This window comes from Etheostoma cragini, chromosome 19 (assembly GCF_013103735.1).
Source record: "Etheostoma cragini isolate CJK2018 chromosome 19, CSU_Ecrag_1.0, whole genome shotgun sequence".
Lineage (NCBI taxonomy): Eukaryota > Metazoa > Chordata > Actinopteri > Perciformes > Percidae > Etheostoma > Etheostoma cragini.
Window position 1 is genome coordinate 3,890,295 of NC_048425.1, and position 21,542 is coordinate 3,911,836.

General features: G+C 41.7%; 1 protein-coding gene across 3 annotated transcripts in view; it reads left to right on the forward strand.

Moving 5' to 3' along the window:
* Positions 1 to 21,542, forward strand: part of zgc:109889 (uncharacterized protein LOC553542 homolog) — a 30,582-nt gene continuing 9,040 nt past the window's right edge. For 2 of the 3 annotated variants that reach the window (XM_034857151.1, XM_034857153.1), the window contains exons 1-3: positions 2 to 294; positions 15,507 to 15,651; positions 18,762 to 18,896. In XM_034857151.1, the coding sequence (XP_034713042.1) occupies positions 15,519 to 15,651; positions 18,762 to 18,896 (268 nt within the window). In that variant the 5' untranslated portion in view covers positions 2 to 294; positions 15,507 to 15,518. Of the gene's footprint in view, positions 295 to 492; positions 565 to 15,506; positions 15,652 to 18,761; positions 18,897 to 21,542 lie in introns of all 3 variants that reach the window. The other variant, XM_034857152.1, reaches the window with a different exon arrangement.

Here is a 21,542-nt window from a genome sequence, read left to right on the forward strand (position 1 = left end):
TAGTAGACTGCAGCTTGACGCTCGTCAGGTCCATGAACGCTGCCTTGGAAACGACATATATCCAGTCCACGCAGCTGGGTCGCGAGCAGGACCCAGATTTCTTCACTTCAAAGGCTTCCGCTTCTGCTGCTCCTCCTCCTCCTCCTCCACCACCACCACCACCACCTTTCTCCATCCATCCATCCGTCGAGCTGCGAACATGGGCCTTCGGAAATGAAATGCGGAGCCGGAGAGAAACAGAGATAACCATTTAAGTAAGCGAGAGAAGAAGAAGGTGACAGAGACCGCAGCCAGGTAAATCTGTTTGAATTTTAAATCGGCGTTGCATTTGACAGCAATGGTGTGGACACATGGGAGCACGTACGGAGAGGGAGGGCGCGTTTGTTATTGTTTTTGCATGGCGTACACGCAGAAAAACACAATGCACCCACATTTGTAGCGAGGTGGTGGGTTGAGCGGCATGCTTACTAATTAGCGCCCATTTTTCTGTAGGCTTCAGCCGAATGTTCCTCCCATTTTCACTCCATTTTCTCTTACCACCGACGTTTCCAACGCACTGGTCAGGTGCGTCTCCGTTCCGCCTACAACAAAATGTCACCAGTTGGTGTAATGTGGCATAGGATTTGGCAGGGAACAAGCTTGTGGCTCGATGTCGACTAGAAAGAGCAGTGGAGCTTAAATGGGAGGTGTGTAGAGGATTAGTCTGTGCCAGAACCCTGTCTGTCATTAGACTGATAAAATAGCCTGTTTTTCACATGGCATTTCGTGTAGAGACATATTAACTACAGAATGAACACCTGTACTGTAAATTATTAGAAAATATCCCTTTAGGTAGCTTTATTTTTAGCCATTAAGACTGCATTAAATGCATTAATGCATTCTGAAATACGCGGTAAATTAATTATTTATTTATCATGGATATGAATAATTAGGCCCTCTAGATTTGTGTAGTGCCTATTTCTGTTTTACTGCTCCTAATGTTGCTCCTGTTGCTTACCGCTGCTAGTTGATTCCCTGTCCTCAGCTTGGAAAAGGCCTGCTGAAATCTGAATCTAGCTAACCTCAGCCCCCCACAACAGTAGACAGTGACATTTGTGCGGATTATAATACATGCATGATGTTTTAAAGGGAAAAAGGTGTGCATGACATAGGTACAAATACTAAGAATATAGGGGGAAAACAGTGAGTAATCAAGCACTTGTCGGTTTGAATTTCTGTTACCAGAGAGGTAATCCGCTGTTGCAAGCAGTCCTTTTATCTGATTTAGATGTTTGTGTTAGCAAAGTAGCATCCTAATCATCATTGTTACAGGCTGCACAGCCCATTTGTCAGATTTGGTCAGTCCGACTCGATTAGTTGATTTTGATATTATATTATTGTTTAAGCCATTTATCAAAGCAAAAATGCAGATTTTCTAACGTTTTCATTTTTTTTTAAAAATCTGCTCCTTTTTCTTTGTTTAATAGTTATGTAACTTAATATCTCAACATTTTACCTGATACCATGGGATAGACAAACCATCCATTCATTACCCCATATATATATATATATATATATAACATGAAGGAGCAGGACTTCTCTATATATATATATATATATATATATTCATGAACCTCCTTGCACTGATCTAAACCATTGACAAAGTGAGACTGGAGATGTGCAGTGTTAGCCTGGCTCCACCCTCCTACATATTGAACTCCCGCTCAATTTTCATTTTCTTTCAGTATTATGTCTGGGTTTGCCACAACCAAATAATAGCGATTGGTTATGGCAGATCCAGAGTGGCTCGGGGCAGATTTAATAGTTTTAAACTTCAAAACATACAATGTAGGTTGTTTCCAGTGGTGCTAAATTCAATAAATATCTCTGATTCTAGATAAAGAATTCAGAATTGTTTAAATATTTCCATATTTGTTTGCCATAATATATATTGTGGCACTTTAGACAGCTTTTAAGGTTTAAATAGAGCGTAAGTATTTGAAAAATACTAGCATTGGAAATTAGTGTCAAAGGTCATTCAGCAGGGCGTTTAAACCCCTGTGTATGGCAAGTGGCTGCTCTGCAGAAGTGCCCTTGAGCAAGAAATTGAGTCCTTCCCAGCTCTGTTATTCCTGGTCTATTGTTGATCTTGGCCTCTGGTCACCCTGTTGCACCCTGTTTTTCTTTCAAGCCAATGATCTCCTTGCAAGGGAACCATTGGACATGGAAGTCACTGTAGAAGAGGGTTGTAACAGTTCTTGCTTGATGATGGCTAAACAACGAATTCAGGGTACTCATTAGTTACATTACTTCTCAAATATCACCACAGGACAAGCCACAAAGTGAATAGAACAAAACAATCATATTATACCTGGATAAACTGGTTAGGAAATGTGAGGGACCTGCCAATTTATACTGTTCTAACTTAACAATGGCTGAGCGCTAAATAAGAATACATGTTTAATTAGGTGTGCAACAAAAAGCATTTTACTGTTTGTTTTAAGCAAGTTTTAGAAGCCCACTTCTCCTTTTTCCCCAAAGGAACTTGTAGTTAGCTTGCATTTTGAGAATTTCCTTTTGGCGCTCCAGCACGTTGTTTTGTTGCTCCGGTTGAGCATATATCTGGGGCCGTTCTGCACGGTGCTCAGTCTGGTTCCCGGCTTCCAGCGCCCTACCACTGTGAGTATCTGCTACACGAAAAACATGCTTAACATTTAGATAAGCTGCAGCCCAACCGTGCCTGATTGAAACCCGCTGCAACATGTGTTACAGGTTGAGTTTTTAATTACAAAAAAAACCTACCATTCACAAGGCACTTTATCTGTGCCGTATGGTAAAACCTCTTGTGACCACACGGTGCAAGTTCTGCTTTTTCAAATGTTTGGGTAAAGTAAAATAAGAGACATTATCAGGACAATGTAGGCTACTTCAATGTAGAGGATTTCAACTCCAATATAATGCTGGATATTTAATGCCTCATATTTAAATTTCTCATATTTTGTTAGTAGAATCTGTATCTTCAACGTTCTCCGTCATGCTTAGTAAAGGACGACCAGACAGTTGGAACAGTGTTGGCAGTCAAATCCAGTACAAGCAGGCAGAACACTCTGTCTATCCGTTTATGTTAGACTTACAAACCAGCGTATCACTTTGGTCCGTCTCTTTTTGCTTCATCTCCTTTTTTCTTTTCTCTTCAGACTCTTTCTGATGCAAGACTTGTTTTGAAGCTGTGGTGTAGGCACGCACGTTACTGGGTGGGGGGGGCGAGCGGAGGGAGGGAGGGAGAGCATTGCAGCGCTTTAAAACTGACTTTATACTGTCAATGTTTAAAACTCACAGAGGAAAGTAGTTGTAATGCAGTCGGCTCGTAAATTAAAATAAGAATCAAAGTCATTTAAAAAAGAAGAAAAAAAAGTTTAATTTTTTTTAAATCAAAGTTATTTAAAAATGAAATGTTGGGAATCGAGATTCAAAAATGACTTTGAATGTTGACTTGAATGTTGACTGAAAGTGAAGGTATCAGGGTAACTTAGAGGATTTTATGCTTCACTTAAAGGAGTTAATGTGATGTCTGCCACCCTGAAAACAACCTTCCATCAAAAATGCCCTCTTATGTTTTTGGCTGCCAGCACTTTGTCAATTCTTTGCAAGAGAGTTAAAGCTGCTGCTTTATTCTGAGCACTTTCTCTGCTGCAGCACTGAGGATGATTAGGATTCCAGAGGTAAGCGGTGTGTTTTCTCAGTAATCTGTATTTCAGGAATCATCCGTACTCTGCTCCTGCGTAGAAGGCACATTGAGCTTATATGTTTTCCAGATGCGTTTCTATTCTCCCCCCCCCCCCGAGGAGCTTGTTCTGTTACTGTGCCTCCAGTCTGTTCCTTGGTCTCCTCTTTGAACCAGATCTGGCAGATTTTTTGTTAAAAGGTTCCAGGTGAAAGAAAACGGGATTTGTTTTTTATTATTCAAACAGATCTCTGCTTTCCTTTTTGGATTTTCCCTCTGACGCGTGTTCAGTGTGTCTCGTTGTGGCTAATGGTTTGAATTATCTCTGAAGATACACAGCGGCCTGTTCAGGGCGCACTCAGACTAAGTTATGTGGCCACTTAGAGAGCCACTCCGGGGCTATTCGTACTTTGAATAACCATCTGACACATTGAATAGGATCTGTCTGTCATGAGTCTGCCACACACTGTATTTCATTCTCTTCCTATTGAAAGATTGTATAGTTATGGAATAATGGTTTCAGTGAAAGCCACTAAGTGTGGCATATGAAAATCTCCTACTCTTCTGTGATGAATGAGCTGAAAAGAACACACAGGGTTCACCAATTTTCATAACCTTGGTTATATTTTTCTACAAATGTATAAATTTGGCGATCAAATTAACTTAAAATATGTTCCATAAATGTTCACAGTGACTTTAAAGATGTAAATATGCATTACCCAGGTAATAGTGTAGCCCAGGAACATGAGAAGAAATGTTATGGCAGCAGTTGAATTGTAAGTCTTGGATGTTAAAGATAAGACCATGTTTTAATACATTTTATGTGATTTTCTTGATACTCCAAGTGCATGATCTCTATCACGATTTGTATTTCTTACTTTTCCTCTGTTGCTAGCAGCGCTGCCCAAGTCCATTCATCATAACATTACTTCTGCATCACATCTCTGCAGGTACAGACAGGAAGGGGAAACTATTCAGCATCATTGCTGTTGGGAAATGTATATTTTCTAAAGCATTTTCCCTCTTGCTGCGGGGGATATTGCCAGGCTGCCTTCGCCCCAGAATTGAATATCATCGTTCTTCCACCTGCTCGTCGGACCTCGCTGCTGTAACTGCGTCGGCTTTTGTTGTTTTATTTTCAACGGGATGATGCAAAGTGCAAGCAAGGCCAGACCATTGACAACGCATCGGCGTGGGTGTTACATTGTACAATGACACTGATCAGCACACTGTGTAGCTCAATGTGCTGCTGCTGCTGTGTGTTTCCTTTTGTGTCCGCCTGCTTTGTGTACGTCTCTAAGCCCAAAAGAATTCTTTAATGCTGCTGTGTAAGAATTATACAAAAAACAAAAACAAAAACAACCATGTCTTGATCTGTTATTTCAACCCACGACCCACCCGAGGAAGTCAGCCTTACTCAGCGATTTCCAGGCTCATTCCTTGCCGGGCTGATCGATAAGGCTATTTCAGCTTAGCAATGGTTGCTAGGTGCAGTGTTTGGGTGTTCACGTGCAGGTGGTGCTGGTGTTTTCTTTTTGTTTGTTTTTTCCTGAAGAAGCTATTGATCCAGCGTTGACCCCTAGCTTTGAACTCGGGCCACAGGCCTCCGAGTGAGCGGGTGATTGAGTGTGTATGCAGTGTGATAAAAATGAGGGAAATATAAGTGAAAGCTGGTATGACCACATCTTCAACATGATAACTTTTATTAATCGCTGTGATTAAAGTGTACTCTCTCTTTGCTGACCAGGGAGGTCATAGATAATGACTAGTCTTCAGGGTTCAATGCCTTGCTCAGCAGCACTTCAGTTGAGTGGATGCTTACAGATGTGAGACCTTTAACCTTAAACCTGCTTTTAAATCCTTAAACACCAGAACTTTTAATGTCTTTGGTTTAAAGATTGTATTGTAGCCAGTCAGTATGTATCTGTATGATGACTATCTAAGTTTGTGTTTTTACAGTATGTAAAAAAAAAAAAAACAGTTGGGTCTTTGTGCTCTGGAGGGATGCAGAATCCACCCCAAATGCAAATTAAAGCAGGTCTCTGCCAGTTTCACTCATCGAAGTCAGTTTACCCGTCACTAGGAATTTATGACAGAAAAGCCTGCACTACAAACAGAAATGTAGAGTTTGAAAGATGTGGGCCCATGATCAAAGAAAAGATGCTGCTTGACTTGACGCTGGCGAGTGAAGCTTCCTCTTGACAGAGTCTCCCTCACTGCTGCTCAGCAGACAGCTTGGATTTCGCTCAAGTTTCAATTCCTCACTTCCTGTGAGCAAAGAGAGTGTTCCTACTCTGCAGCAGGGTTTCATTTGAACAAAAGAGCAAATCTGTGTGGTTTCTGTTATCCCTGGTAGGACGGTCTCTTTTATGGTTGCAGTGATTTGATGAAGACTGGTTTATCTTTTTAAATAGAGATCTAATTGTAGATTTAAATTAAAGTTGTCACACGCAACATTTTAAGGAGGAAATACAAGTTGTGGTTTGTTTTTGAGCCTGTCACAAAGAACAGAGTATTGGGAAACTAGTGTCCAATTGCCAGACCTAATGGGGGGAATCAAGCAGTCCTACCCTGCAAAATCCTAGCGCTTTCATTAGCATGTAGCTTGTTAGCTTGAGTTCCAACAGTTGGTCATAAAAATTCATAGTATCTAAAAGAAATTACATTTGTTAGGCAAATTGGTGGATTGTATAACTCTTTAGATCTTACTGGTTTCTGTGTCAGTCTCTGTCCGACTCCCAGTTTAAACTGGGAGCAGGGAAACTGGGACACTAAGACACATCACAACAGGAATTCTCTCTCTCTCTCTCTCTCTCTCTCTCTCTCTCTCTCTCTCTCTCTCTCTCTCTCTCTCTCTCTCTCTCTCTCTCTCTCTCTCTCTCTCTCTCTGCCGGATGACTTGTTGCAATCGCGCTGAGGTCAACACATTTAATTGTGAGAGACGGGGTTGCAGAGGGGCGTGAGGGGCGTTCTCACAACACACACACACACAGTGAAAGGCTGAATACAGTCCAGAAACATTACATTCATTCTGTGGCTGACCTGTTTACCAGCCACATTAGCAGAGAACAAACACAGTAGAATGGATATGTGGTGCACATATTCAACATCTTTAGATTTGCCATTTTTAATGTCTTAAAATAAATCTTATAGCTGTTTTTTTGAAAGAAATTATTTTGCATGTAAGCCCTTTAGACTAACAAACAAAAGCAACTGACCGTAACATCCGAACTAAAACGACAAGGAAAAGGAATGCAGTTTCAAAGCAGGGTGAGGTAGGCTTAAATCCAGGTTTAATGAGCCGACACCTCTCGGTAATAACACAACCTCACCACCATCGTAACAGCTGGGTGACATTGGCTGACTGTCCACACAATGTATTTATCTCACTTAGACTTTTTCCTTTTCAGTGTGTATTGAGGCCTGAGCTGAACACTAGATAAAACCAAGCCACTACTAACACCACACACACTGAATTGCAAATACCATTTGACTGTCAGGATGGTTACAGGGTGTCTGTTTGTGTGTGTGCGTGTGTGTGTGCGTGGGTATTTGTTTCTGTCATTGTGCCTTTGGCTCTTTTGTCTCACCATTCATTAAAGTTCTCTCACACACACACACACACACACACACACACACACACACAAGGAGACAATGAAGTGAAAGATCCCTTCCACAGAGCTCGCTGCTGCTTCCAAAATAAATTTAGAAAGAGTGTGAGGAGGCAAGGGCAAAATCTCTTGTCTCCTCTCTCGCTCTGTTTTGCATAATTTGTTTTTAGTGAGGATTAGTGCAAAAGGGGGGAAGAGCCACCGTAATTGGGACCATTATGTACAATGGCTCCTCACCCAAGAGCATCAACAAATACAGACATCAAAGAGAGAGAAGCTGGAGTAGGATGGAAGGCATGAGGGAGATGGAGAGTTTAGGATGGAGGTTTTAAGAGGAGGAGTGGGGGGTTGTGTGAACATGAAGCCGTAACTGAAATCATAGCAGTTTAAATTGCACTGATCCGTCCTGTGGCTTTTAAAATATTGTCTTCTTTTTCCTGTTTGGCAAACTGACATCTAAGAGGATGAAACAAAACCCATTTTGCTAATTCTCTCCTATTGATACATTATGCATTCATCTTAGGGACTCGTGACCTAAAATATTGTTTGTAAATGTATAGTTGTCAATTCTCAACTCTTCTTTCTATAGTAGGTAACAATTTCTAGTTTTAATTCTGGATTATCTATTTTCTCGGCCTAGGCTTGGGACTTCCTTTTTTATTGCAAATTATGCATAAATCTTTAAACTACTGTATCTTAAACATGATATGCCATGTTTTATCTTCTCCATTTTACAGTTCATTTTCTCAGAAACAAATCACTTATGTCCAGTGCATGACAGTTTACTGCTATAGTATGTTGTCTTGTAAAGAAGCAAAAATGAAGAAAACTTAACTAATCAGAGATGAACTGAAAATAATTTTTAAGCCATTTATGGAAGCCCAATCTTCAGTAGCTGTCACAGCACACACAGTACAACCCTCCATACTATTCTATTACTGGTGCCTTTATTCATTTACATTCACAAGTGACCTAATAACCTGCTTAATTCTACGTTCTCCTTCCAGTGCTATTCTTAGCATCGATAAGCTTCTCTTCTTCATTCACACATGAGCTACGCTGCTTTTAGCCTGCATGTTTTACACAGCATTGTACTCTCAGCAGTTTAGAGGATATAGCGTGGGTGCCCCCATGTCTCAGAGGTTAAGATGACAGCCATGGACCGCAACATCCCCAGTGTCCGTGCCTCGTTTACCTTTTATTTCTCTACTGACGCTATCTAACGAAGGCATTAAAGTTTGTTGAGGTACCGGCTCACACTCATTTTTTATCTTCAAATTCAAAAGAACTCAGTGATATAGAACATAAGGAAGCCTTTATGTACTTACAAATCATGCTCTCTTTAGTTAAAACAACATGCTATTGTTGTCATCAATTTCATAGAAAATGAAAGACATAGGAATCCGTGGCAGTGTTTAAAGAATGTACCATGCAGATAGTTTGGGACTTAAAGGCAGCTAGCATGCAGGACTTGTCATCTGAAATCTTGCATTTATTTTTAAATTTAAGTCAGGTTTTAACTCAAGTTAGCAAATGTATGTTATTCTATGGGTTAGAAAAAAACTTGTAGCCTTATTAACCCATTAAAAAGCCACATTGGATCAGCTCAGGTGCAGTGTTGAATCTTAAAACAAGGCTGTTTCATCTTCTTTTTTCACCCTTAAAAATGTCTTTGCATCATTTAACTTTAACAGCATTGCCACAGTCTGCCATTCAGAAAAGCTAATGTGTTGTGCAAATGATCTTCTGTCAGCTGCTCGTAACCCTTTAAAATATGCATGCTAGCTTACAGCATGCAGATAACCTTCATACTCATTTATGCAGGATAAAAGACAAGCTAGCTGTCATATTAGAGGGAATATAACTTGGTCCCTAATAGACTTCCCCCTTATCATATCATTATGCTTGTCATTACCATTATTTACTGTAGAAGGCTAATTAGCTGTGATTATACAATTCCCTCCTATAGAGCGGCAGGGGTGATTGTGAGATGGAGGATGGTGGATGGCAGGTCTACTAACCTGTCTCAGAACAGACTTTGCTCAGCGTAGCACAGTAGGGGAGGTGCATGTTTTGTGTACTTAAGTCTGTTTGGCCAAGCAGACGGCGCAGTAATAGCATTAGCTGGTGATTGCCTAATGGCCTGCAAGAATGATGAGTTTGGTTAAGGACAGTAATCAATACCGTCTCTCGTTTGTCCATCTGTCTCTCACAAACACACTCCTGAATGTGAAGCAATGCATATGCCAAGTCAGAAAGGATTCTACTGAATTATAAACCCAAACTTCCTTAAATATAGTACAATGGGTATGGCTGTATTTCTGCACAGCTTAAGAAAACCAACAAAGTCTATAGGCATACCCCCTGGGGAGATGGCTGCAACACTCAATTTGGGGGAGAATTTAAATCTCAGGTGCAGTTGTTGTTTTGTCTTTGCTGCTCCGGCATTGGACATCTTTAGTTTTATTTAAAGGGATATTTCACCGTTAGAAAGATGAATAAATCTTTAATTGGGTTAGTTATGTACTGTGAATTTTTTTAGGAATTAGTGCCTTCTAGGCCGAGAAAATAAATGTTTTTTGCTTATGTGGATGAAAGCCGCCAAATCCCAGAATGCTTTTAAGTCTACTCCCAAGCCACGTCTATCGTTTACAGACATAGACAGACAGTGAGGCATTCAACTCAACTGAAGTGTTTTATTGTCATTCCAACCATTTACACAAAATGTTTCACTGTAGCTCAAGGGGTGTTACACATTTATACATTATATAAAAACAACATACGAAACAGGCTACATTTAGTTCACACACATTATTTAGTAAATGACTATAAACACAGCATTAAAGGTAGAATGGTCGTCATTTAACAGTCACAAACTCTGCCAGCCGTTAGCAGTAGTTGGATAAAAGCACCCCATTTCTGCACCAGTCCGTGTCTGTCTTACATAGCCCACCTCCATGAGTCTTACGTAACAGAGCAGCATCTGCCTGAAAGGCTAACAAGCCTGGTAGCTAGACAGCGGAGTTCGGTACACTGTGTTTCAGCCGTGTTTTACACAAAAACAAAAACACAGCATGCTCTGAACTCGCGTTGGGAGTTTTGTTGAAGTTGGATGTTGTCCAGTTTGTTGTCTGATTGGACACTTGCAAGCAGGATGGATTGGACAGGTGGGCGTCTAGCTTTCCACCTAGCTGGAACTCCTGCCCTCATTTGGCCTTTCACGCGTACCGCCATCAATGTCCCCTTACCTGGCTAGAGGCAGCGGGCGCCACCACTGGCTGACGTGCTGGTCTGGATAGCAGGTAGAGATGTTCCAATATCGATACCAGTATCGGTATTGCCTCTGAAACTGCCTAAAACGCTGGTATCGGGAAGAACTGGAGTTTATGCGCCAATCCAATACCACATAAAGCCCTAAACAAAACTACGTTAAAGTAGTTTATTGATGTTCTTTTTCCATAATAACTGACTGGATAACAAACTGGATGATCAATCTAAGATCTGTGGCGTTCATGTTTTGCAAAGACTTTAACCTGAGCCAGACCGACAACAAAGATATAAATCATATTACATCCATACAAGGATAGTAGTATGCAGCTGTTGAAACATAATAAATACATGACACACTGGTATCAGATCAGTACTCTGTATCGGCCGATACGTAAGTTCAGGTATCAGAATCGGTATCGGGAAACAAAAAATGGTATTGGACCATCTCAAGTAGCAGGCGAAGCTCACCTAGTGTGTTGAGTATTCCATTAAAGTTTCATAAAGTTTCCTGCATATTCTCCGATCTGTACCATTTGTATCCTGGTAGTACACATGTGTGGTAGTTTGAATGCAAATAATTGTTGTAAAAGTTTGTTGCTTAAAAGAGAGAGCTGTAGTTTAGCTCCAAGATGGCTGACACCCGAGTCCGACCCCCTATGCTCCCCCTTATGAAGTTGCGTGCATACCAGCATCAACATTGCACTTGCTTAGAGAAGCTATTGTTGCGCTAGTAGTAGTATGCTACTGGTGGTCTTGCCGTGGGATCAACTGTACTAATAAAACTGTTAAAACAATACAGACAGGCTGCTGTGAAAGCTCCCCAAATGTCATTTATCAGGGTCTGGTTGTTACCCCTCCCCGTGGCAGTCTTCTCCACTTAATATCTTTATAACTGAACTAGCCGCTAATCAGAGCTAATCATTGCTAACAGAGCCTTCAGTTCTCTGTGCCTGTAACCATTAACTGCATGTATGGACTTGAGCCCAAATAAAACCCTTCATTTTATTAAAATGGCTAAAGTGTACGGCGTAGCGCTAGAGTGCCAAGTTGATGCCCTCTCTCTGTGAGACTCCCAAACTGTTAGAAAAGATCTATTGCTATTTCCCCCCCCCTAAACTTGCTTGTGCTGTATAAGTGAATGTGTCTGACAAACTGCAATAAATCCCCTGGAGACCTACTTTAAAGTTTTCACAGGGGTGTCCACCCCTCCTCTCCACTCTTTACCTTACTCTCCTTGTTCCCCTTCTCTCCGTCTCCCTTTCGTACTATTTTCGGAGTAGCGCCGAGTGCCACTTTCGAAAAGGGGAGCGAATTCTTCAGGGGCGTCGCCATGACAACATTCTCATGGTTCCACGACGCACTTTTTTGTCTCCTCGCCTTTCTCCTCCCTGTGATCTCATTAATGCTCTTCTTGGCCTGGTGTCTTCTGGTCCTAAAAAAAAGTCCTAAAATGACTGAAATTGTATAAACTGAACTTTAAATGATCTTGATATCTTAAGACTTACAATTTCTTCTCTTTCAGAGGCATAAAAAAATAGTAAAGATCCCATGAATTTGGAAGTTGGTCTTTCTTTTCTTTACTTTTCTCCTAGATCCTGCTGCATCTGGTATTGTGAATTCTGCCATTTTGAACCCTAAGGTATATGCAGGGGATTTCTCTCGAGGTGTTTTACCTGTCAACATAACTTCATCCAGAATGTCAGTGTACGCATGGCTCCAAGCCAACAGACAGGTGGTTTTGGGAGTCAAAATAATTACCAGGCATGCACGACAGTTTGAGGTTTGTAGTGCATCTCACAGTGAAAGACAACAGATTTGGGGGCTCCATATACAGAGATTGGCTCCTTGGCTCCGTGTTTGACTCTGACCTGCGGCCCTCGTCATTTCCCCTTTCTCTCCCCTTTCATTTCTTCAGCTGTCCTCTCAATAAAGGCCTAAAATGCCCAAAACAGATTATGTATGCAAGACTCCTCACAAGACCCCAACACGGTGACTAGCTAGTCAACAGCGTGATTCATGACACAATTGCAGTTGGACAGATCACGGCAGGTGTGATTAAAGATAATTTTTTATATGCACAACTTAATAGATTTTGCTCTGGTTTTGGAAATTCAATTTACTAGCATGTTACATGCTGTGTGTTTTCTTCTACCGTCTTCCAAGGGACAGCAAATTGCCTTTTACATGGTACGTTCAGCTGGAAGTGTAAAGAACCCTGAAGCTCAGTTTATGAACCGGATGACGTTCCCAGTATAATCATTCATTCATTCATTCATTCATTCATTCATTCATTTATTTATTTATTTATTTATTTATATATATATATATATATATATATATACATACATACATATATATATTCACACACACACACACACAGCTTTTCTTGGATGGAGCTTTGTCCAGCGAGTATATAATGTATCCTCTTTGTTTCCATCCTTTGTCTTTATATCAGGGCAGTAGCACACCAGGCTGATGTGACTTTGCCCTGCAGTTGACCTGAATGTGTGTGTGTGCGCTGCTGCTTGTGTGATGCTGGTGTGTGTGTACTAGATGTTGAAGCCAAGACTAAGTGGGCTTCAACATCTAGTACACACCCAGCATCCCCTCACACACAATCCCAAGTTATCTTGCAACACACACTCATGTCAACACAGAGGTGAGAATGGCACTGGGGAGACGGAGGAAGAGATATTCACCCTTACTGATTTATTAATGAAACCAGGCAGAGATGGAGAGAAGATCTAGAGTGAGAATATACCAAGAAAAAAGAGGCTAGTGGGGAGGGGTCAGACAGATGAGACAAAAAAGAGATGAAGAGCAGCTATGAGAGCAGCGATGGAGGATGAGCAGATGCGTGAATGTTTTATTAAACAGCCGTGGTGTTAGATTATTTACAACATCTGGAGGAAGGGTCGATATTGGCACACACACTTGTACACATACACACACACACTTTATGGGAAGCTCAATAACGCTCTTAAGACAAGTCAGCACAATCTGAGGTGGTTTTAGTAATTGATTGTCAGAAGCTATTAGGGGTAGGAAGAGCGGGAGAGTGAGAGGGAGAACGACTTAAAGAGGGCAAACCAGTCACTTTTTATTGAAGTCGGCATGTGTGGTTCAGTCTGGACATACAAATTAAAAAGCATTTGAACACCCATTTTGGGTGTATAAATAAGTGGGTATCAGTATGTCTTTTATCATCTCTTACACATATTTATCCAAACAATCCATGGGTTTTTGTTTACCTCCTTTCTCTTGGCTTTAGTACTCTTATTCTGGAAATTGTAATTGTGACAAAAATTATATTAGAAGCGTGGGAGAGTGTAAGAATGGCACGTTTCCAGAGCACTGACCCGAGAACACACCTCCCACATGCACAAAGGCACATTTCACATGCACGCACGCTTCAGCAACTGTAGAGTGAAAAATTGTCAAAGTGTATATTGATGTTTAAATGTATACAGGTTGGCAGGACGGTCTGACATGTTTTTCACAGTCTTTCGCTGTACGTTTGGTTGGTAAATGTGAGATGTTCAAGTCACACACGTCTTGTTAAACAAGCAAATGCATATGGCCACGTACGTGTGACGTCAACCCGTTCTCACTCCTGCTTGGTCGTTGGCTCTCAGAGTCATACTGATACAGAGTCTGGCATGTGGGACTGCTGGGATTGGTTGAAGTCGTGGGAAATTCCGGTTATTGGTCAAATTTGCGAAAAAGTTTCTGGTGATTGGTTAAAATTGCAAGTCACACCCAAGTCACGGTGGTTGGTTGAATTTGCGTGAAATCCTGGAGGGACTGACCTATGAATTGCAAAATTCAACCCCCCTTTTGCATATTTTCACCTAAAATCTAGACACTGCAGCCCAACAGTTGCACATTGAAACCTGCCCTATTCAAACTTTGCAAACTTTCATTCAAAACATTGCTCATTTCAACCAAAACCAACATGGTTTGCACAACAGTTGAACATGTCAACCCCAAAAAAAACGTGTAAATATGTGGGTCATAAAACATTAACAATGAAATAAAAAGCTCCATAGAGCTTTTCATAGAGTTAGTGTTATTTCCCTTTGAGATTACATAGACGCATTTGATTCAATGTTAAAATAAAAATATACTGATGCCGGTATAAACACTTGGCTAGCATCTGCATTTTGATTAATTTGGACACAAAATCTTTTCTTTGACTATTTTCCCGTTTTTGTTTCCGTTGTTCTGATAACTGAGACTTTTCCTTCACCCATATCAAGGCCGCCTGGCATCACATCATATGACATACTGGATCTATATGTAGCTCTTCCCTTGTGGCCACTCAAACACTGGCAGTCTTTCTTTTTAGAGCACATTCTCTTTTCTCTTCACACTGTCAGTTGCTCTCGATCACTCTTTTACCCTCTGATCCTTTCCTTCTATCCTTTACTCTCTCTTCCTCTCATCTTCAAACCTCTCTCTTCACCTCACGCCTCCCTTTGTCTCCGGTCTCCCTCTCTCTGTCCCTCGTGGTTTCTGTGGCTACAGTTGCAGCTCGTTAACACCGTTTAGAAACTTCTTTCCGGCTCATTTGGCTCTTGGCTCATGCCAGCCGCATTGACATTAAGCAGCGTGATGAGTGACTACGCCCCACGGCGGACATGACACCTCCGTCTCCATCAGGACTCGCAGCTGAACACCAACCCATTTTTTCTTCTGCTTCCTTTTTCCTGTATCTGTCGGTGTTGAGCTGTCATTTTGTTAATGTACTTTAAATAATGAGTCGCAGCATGTTAACGTCAGAAGATGCACAGTGAAATTTAGTCAGACACAGTTTGGGCTGTCTAAGTATATATGTAGGATATGATGTCATAAGTAGCAGAAATGGACGGCTGATGCTCGCCATAAACCAATCATCTCTCTTGTCTCTGTTGTTTCTTCAGGCATAGACCAGCATGCCATTGGTGAAAAGGAACATTGAGCCCCGGCACCTGTGCCGTGGGGCGTTGCCAGATGGGGTGACCAGTGAACTGGAGTGTGTCACCAACAGCACCCTGGCAGCCATCATCAAACAGCTGGGCAGTCTGAGTGAGTATCCTGTTCTTCAATACACGAGTAATGTACCGCACCTGCAGTGGGTCAGTTAAAAGTCATATCTAATTCACTCATTTGTTGAAGAAGAAAGTTAAGTTCAGACCTTGTCTTAAATTACTGGATTTTAGCTCTTTGCCTCCGCAAAAACAGTAAGACTTTATCCGTTGGAAACTGTGATCAATGCTTAAAGACTAAAGGCCCCACCAGCATTTAAAACTTCGCCGCACAATTTATTTTGTCAACTGTGGTGAACAAAATTCCAGCAATGACAGAAAACAAGCTATGTTGACAGTGCTGAACTTTGATGGGGAACAGAGAGCTTGAGTAGGCCTGTCAGAACAATCGAATTATCAAAAGATTGATCATTTTTTTGGCGGCGATAATTTCCCTTTGCATGCTTGTTTGTTTTCCTTGTCTCTCTCTCTCTACCAAAGAGACTGAATGACCGCTCTTGGTTCCTTAGCGTAACGAGGAGTGAGCCCTCTGGTCACTTGTCAGTGTGTGTGGGGAGGCGGGACTCCGGGCTTAGCCTTCCAAAGAGTGCAGCAAAAGAGCGGCATGAGGAGAAAACGCTAGTTGAGAGTTGGAGGAATAAAAAAGAAAGATGGAATTTGTTTCAAAGTCAAACGCAACAGCTGCAGTGTGGGAGCACTTGGGATTCATATCCACTTAACCTGAGCGAGCCGGTACGTTACATTTGTTCTCAAACAACAGCAACTAAACACGGCAACACCACAAACATGCATATGCACTCAAAACACAATCATCTGGTACAGATTTCCGAGCTGGGAAAAGAACTACAACAGATGGGTTGTCTCCGTCTTCCTGACAGTACTCAAACACTGGGGCATTTAGTTGACAAACAAAGTACAAACAGGACAGGGCAAAATAGTGTGCACTCACAGACACGGTAGTGCGCTTCACTGCTAAAGAGATGCAGCCTTTTAGGATTGTCGAAAAGCCGGCAGAATATGTGATGGTGTGAGCATACACTCTTTGTTTGCTTGCCTGTGCTCTAGTAGGATTTGACGTGCGTGCGTGCGTGCGTGCGTGCGTGCGTGTGTGTGTGTGTGTGTGTGGTTTTTGATTTCCATTTAATTTATTCTGTTTGGTTTTTATTTCAATTGATTTATTTTTTTATTATTAACCTGCGTAGATCATTTAAAAGCCATGATATTCCTAGCTGAAGCTTTGCCAGAAGAGAGATCATTCAGTGAAAATGTCGGGGGGGGGAGAATCATTTTAAATGTGATTAGCATTTCAGGACTAAATTTAATTCAGCGACAGCTCACTGCAAACGATTGAGTGCTCTGCCTTGGCTCCATCTGTCATATCGTGGGCTGAGAGGCAGATAGAGAGAAGATGAAGAGACATTTAGGTTATGCAGCAGGTGGGTGTATGTGTCAGGGTTATTAAGGAAGGCAGCATTTCTGTATCTCAGTAAATATATTAAAGAATATGTACCTTTCTGTCACACACACAAACGGAGGCAGACAGAAAAGGTCCTTTTGAAAATATCATAAAAAAGGAGCATGGCACGAGGGAGCATGTCCTACTGAGACAGACCGAGGGAGCAAAAACAGCATTGACTGACTTCCATCTCTGTGAATTTCTCCTCTTGTACAGTACATCTCCTGTTTTATCTGGCTACATATTTGGGTCACACTGACAATTGTGGAAATGCTAACAATGTTTGGTTGCCATATGAAACCCTAATTTCTGCTGTCCAACCTGAACAAAGACAACAATTCAGTGTTCTCCCAGATAAAAAGGCCATTATTTTGGACAACAGACTGCTGTTAGACCATTTGCAAAACTCTGCCAGTAGAAGCCTGATAGCGTTTTGAGATACAAACCTCAATATGGCTGAAAGCTGGGAGCCAGAGCTCAGTGGGCGAACGTGCGCATGGGATGAAATAGGGCTGCACAATTAATCGAATTTTAATCACAATCACAATCACAATTTTGACTTCCCATGATCAAGTTTGTGTGATCGCGCAATTTTTTTTGTTAAAGCGTCATTTCATAGAACGCTCCAGGATTTTTTGCGTAGCTCATCTACCGCTCCCTAAACCCCTGTCTGCTCATGTGCCAGTCAGAGTTGTTTCCTGCATCGCGCAGCTTAGTTTCTAGATGGAGACAGTCACAGAGGACAGAGTTCCTCAAATTCAAATTCCTTCAAAATTCCTCAACAGATAGCAGTCGGTCATACGTTGGTCTCAAGGTTTACCAGTTTACCAGTAAACGCAACATTTTGTCCCGTCTGTGTTGTGTTTCAGACAACAGCAGTGACCAGTGCTAGTTAGCGTCTGTTAGCTGTTAGCTCCTCTAGGATGCACCGGTGCAAGTGTCCTCACATCCTCTGCAATGTTGTTATATGGATATGTTTGAATTGTTTGTTACATGACCCATTTTGTCTGTAAAGCCGTGCCTGTGTTTGGATCTCTCCTCTACTCTCTCTCCTCTTACTCTCCACGCAGCCCCGCCACACAGCACCGGTCCACACTTGTGACATTTGTCTACAGTTAACAATATACAGCTGTGTTAATAAGTTTTTTTAAGTACGAGGGCCAAACCTGTATTTGTACCAGTGTTTCCGTGGGTAACTCTGCTATTGCTATATTATCGAATGCAACTACCTTCAGTTGGTAGAGTAACAGTGTGTGAGACTGAGCTGCTGGATCTGGGCGAGAGATGTGACCCATGGCCAGAATATCATAGTTCATAAAAATGCAGCTCAGTGACGATACAGACATTTCATACACACGTGTGTATCCGCCATTCGACCCGTGCTGGACCCGTTCATAACGATCAGCCGTTGCTCCGTGAGTACATCCATTGCACTCCCTCTCTCTCTTTTTGAGACTCTTTTAATCAGTTAATGTTGAAAATAAGTGAGGGAGGTTTCTCAGAGATGCGTTTAAAAAATTTTGCGTTTAAAATTTTTTTTTGTTGGTTAAAATCAACAAATAATCGTGATCACAATATTGATCAAAATAATCGTGATTGTTATTTTGGCCATAATCTTTTAGCCCTAGGATGAAAGAACACTGCTAAACTACAGTTTCGGATGTGTTTTTTCGTCTCCCCATGTTTCTGTCCAGGTCGCCATGCAGAGGACATTTTCGGAGAGCTGTTTAATGAAGCCAACAGCTTCTACCTGAGGATGAGCAACCTGCAGGAAAGAGTGGACCAGCTGGCCGTGAAAGTCACCCAGCTCGACTCCACTGTGGAGGAAGGTAAGGCCAGCGCCCGTGTCAGTGTGTTTGTTGTTAAGCAGCTTTTTAAGGATAGGACCGAGACGAAAGACGAAGGTTCTGTCATGGTATTTGAAGTTGTGTGTGTGTGACTCTTTTTTTAAAGGTCCTCTGTCAGAATATGTGATGGTGTGAACATACACTCTTTGTTTGCTTGCCTGTGCTCTAGTAGGATTTTACATCCATCTCTCTCTCTCTCTCTCTCTGTCTCTCTGTCTCTCTGTCTCTCTGTCTCTCTGTCTCTCTGTCTCTGTCTCTCTCTCTCTCTCTCTCTCTCTCTCTCTCTCTCTCTCTCTGTCTCTCTCTCTCTCTCTCTCTGTGTGTTCCACTGAAACTAGCCTGCAGAATTTTAAATGGCTATGGCGTTTATTTTGTGTTTTAACAACTTATTCCACTTTCTTTGCTTGATGTCTGTCTGCTTTGTCCTAATGTCACTGTGTGTGTGTGTGTGTGTGTGTGTGTGTGTGTACTGCCTGAGTGTGTAGTAAACAGAAAGACACACTTATTACACTCCTGTTATGTGTGTGATTATACAGTGTGAGCCATCATTATCTCCATCATTATGCTTTTTGGTAAATCTGAAGGTCACTTCTTTTAATACAGTAATTGATAGGGACACACACACACACACACACACACTGTCAGGATAGGCTGTAATGATCCAGTCAGCACTCAGGATTTCAGAGCCAAGTACGGTGGCCCCAGAGGCTCAAACTAACCTTTTAATGTGAACTGTGAGCAACTTTGTCTAGAATTTTCCTTTTTGTTTGGCCTCCATTTTTCTTTTTTCTTGTTTTTTTTGTCTTCCCCTCTTCACTTTCTCACTCTCCAGTCTTCTCTGTTGTCTCTTTTCTTCTCTTCCCTCATTTTCACTTTCCTCTATCTCTGCATCATCATCTGAATTTGGGTCTTTTTTTTCTCTCCCGCTCATTGTTCTCCCTCCTCCGTGTCCCCCATTCTCCTCCATGCTCTTCTCCATTTCCTTTTCTTATTTTCCTCACTTCTATCTCTACCTCCTCCAGCCCTCCTTTTTTTCCTCCTCCTTTTATTTCCAAAGCCCTCACTTTTTACTCTAAAACCATTTTCTTCTTCTCTCCCTTCTTCCTGCAAATTTTTAACTCCACCTCCTCCCCCTTTCACGCTGTATGTCTTTTGTTCCCTCTCTTCCTCTAACTCATGTTTCCTTTCCTCCATGTTATCCTGCCTCCCTCGTTCCTGCTCTCAGTTTTCTCTCTCTCCGCCTGCTGATACTGCCTAGTCATTCTGCAGCATGGCGGCCTCAGACAGAGAGCATGAGATAGAGCTGCACAGACTGCGATGAAAAGGAAAAGCTCAGCAATCGTATGTCTCATCCGCCTCTCTTTCACTCCTCCTCCCCCTGCTCACACACTTCATTCCTTCTCTCATCCTCTGTTCATCTCCATGCCTCTTCTTCCTACACACAAGCAATTCTTCTGTCCCTCGTTTCCAACCACACAATCACTCTGTCATCTGTAGCTCTCTCGTCTCTCACGTCTCACTTTTCTCACTCTCTCTCTCATCCCTCACTCCCGCCTTCTCCGACTTTGTCTTTCTGTTTTTCGTCTCGAAACTGGCTGGAAAGTGAAAATGACAGAGAGAGAGGTAGAAAGAAAAGACTGAATTAAAGGAAGAAAAAAGAGAAATCACTGAAAAAAGATAAAAATAAAGGTGCTTTAACAATAAATAAAGTTTAGGAATGGTCAAGAAAGGAAGAAGACAATGAAAGGTTAATGGAAGGGGAAAGAAAATGTAATGTAATGTAAGAGGGCAGGAAGGAAGGTGGGGTGGTACTATTATTATGTGATGGTTTTTTTTTTGCAGTCAGCCAGTTTCCAATATAATCAACCTAATGCAACCTTAACTTGTAGCATTTTATTAAATAAAACATATTTCACTAGAAATACTACTTTTTACGGTAATGTGTAATTGTTAGAACAACGTAATAGGACAAACTGTGCTTGACATGTTACCTATGGTTCAGGGAAGTCAACTACCTTCAAAAATTTGCCTCACCCATAAGCACTTCTCTCATTGGTTGTGGAGTTTAATCTCCGCTGCTATGAACGTGTAGACTGGGTAAACCCCGCCCACTCTGCCAGCTATTTGATTTCACCCTGCATCTCGGTCTGGAGACCTGCACCTTTTAATACTCCTGTGACTCATGTGAATCACATTTTCACATTCTGCTCACAGGAAAGGTATTAAGTGTCAAACCATGACACCTAAAGTAAAAGAACTTCTCTTTAAAAAGGTTGTTCATTTATTTTAAACTACAGTGCGCTGTTTTTATCTCCCCCATGGGGAAGTCTAAGTAAAACAAAACTGTCGACGCGTCCACATTTTACAAGCCTTTTGTGATCGCGCTGAATGTAACGGACGTTAAGAAATATAAAAAGGTGGGCACCCAGATAGCTCAGTTGGTAGAGCGGGTGCCCTTGTATAGAGGTTTACTCCTCGACGCAGCCGGCCCGGGTTCTAATCCAGCCTGCGGCCCTTTGCTGCATGTCACTCCCCCTCTCTCTCCACTTTCACAACTTCAGCTGTCCTGTCCATTAAAGGCCTAAAATGCCCCAAAAATATCCAAATATATATATATATATATATATA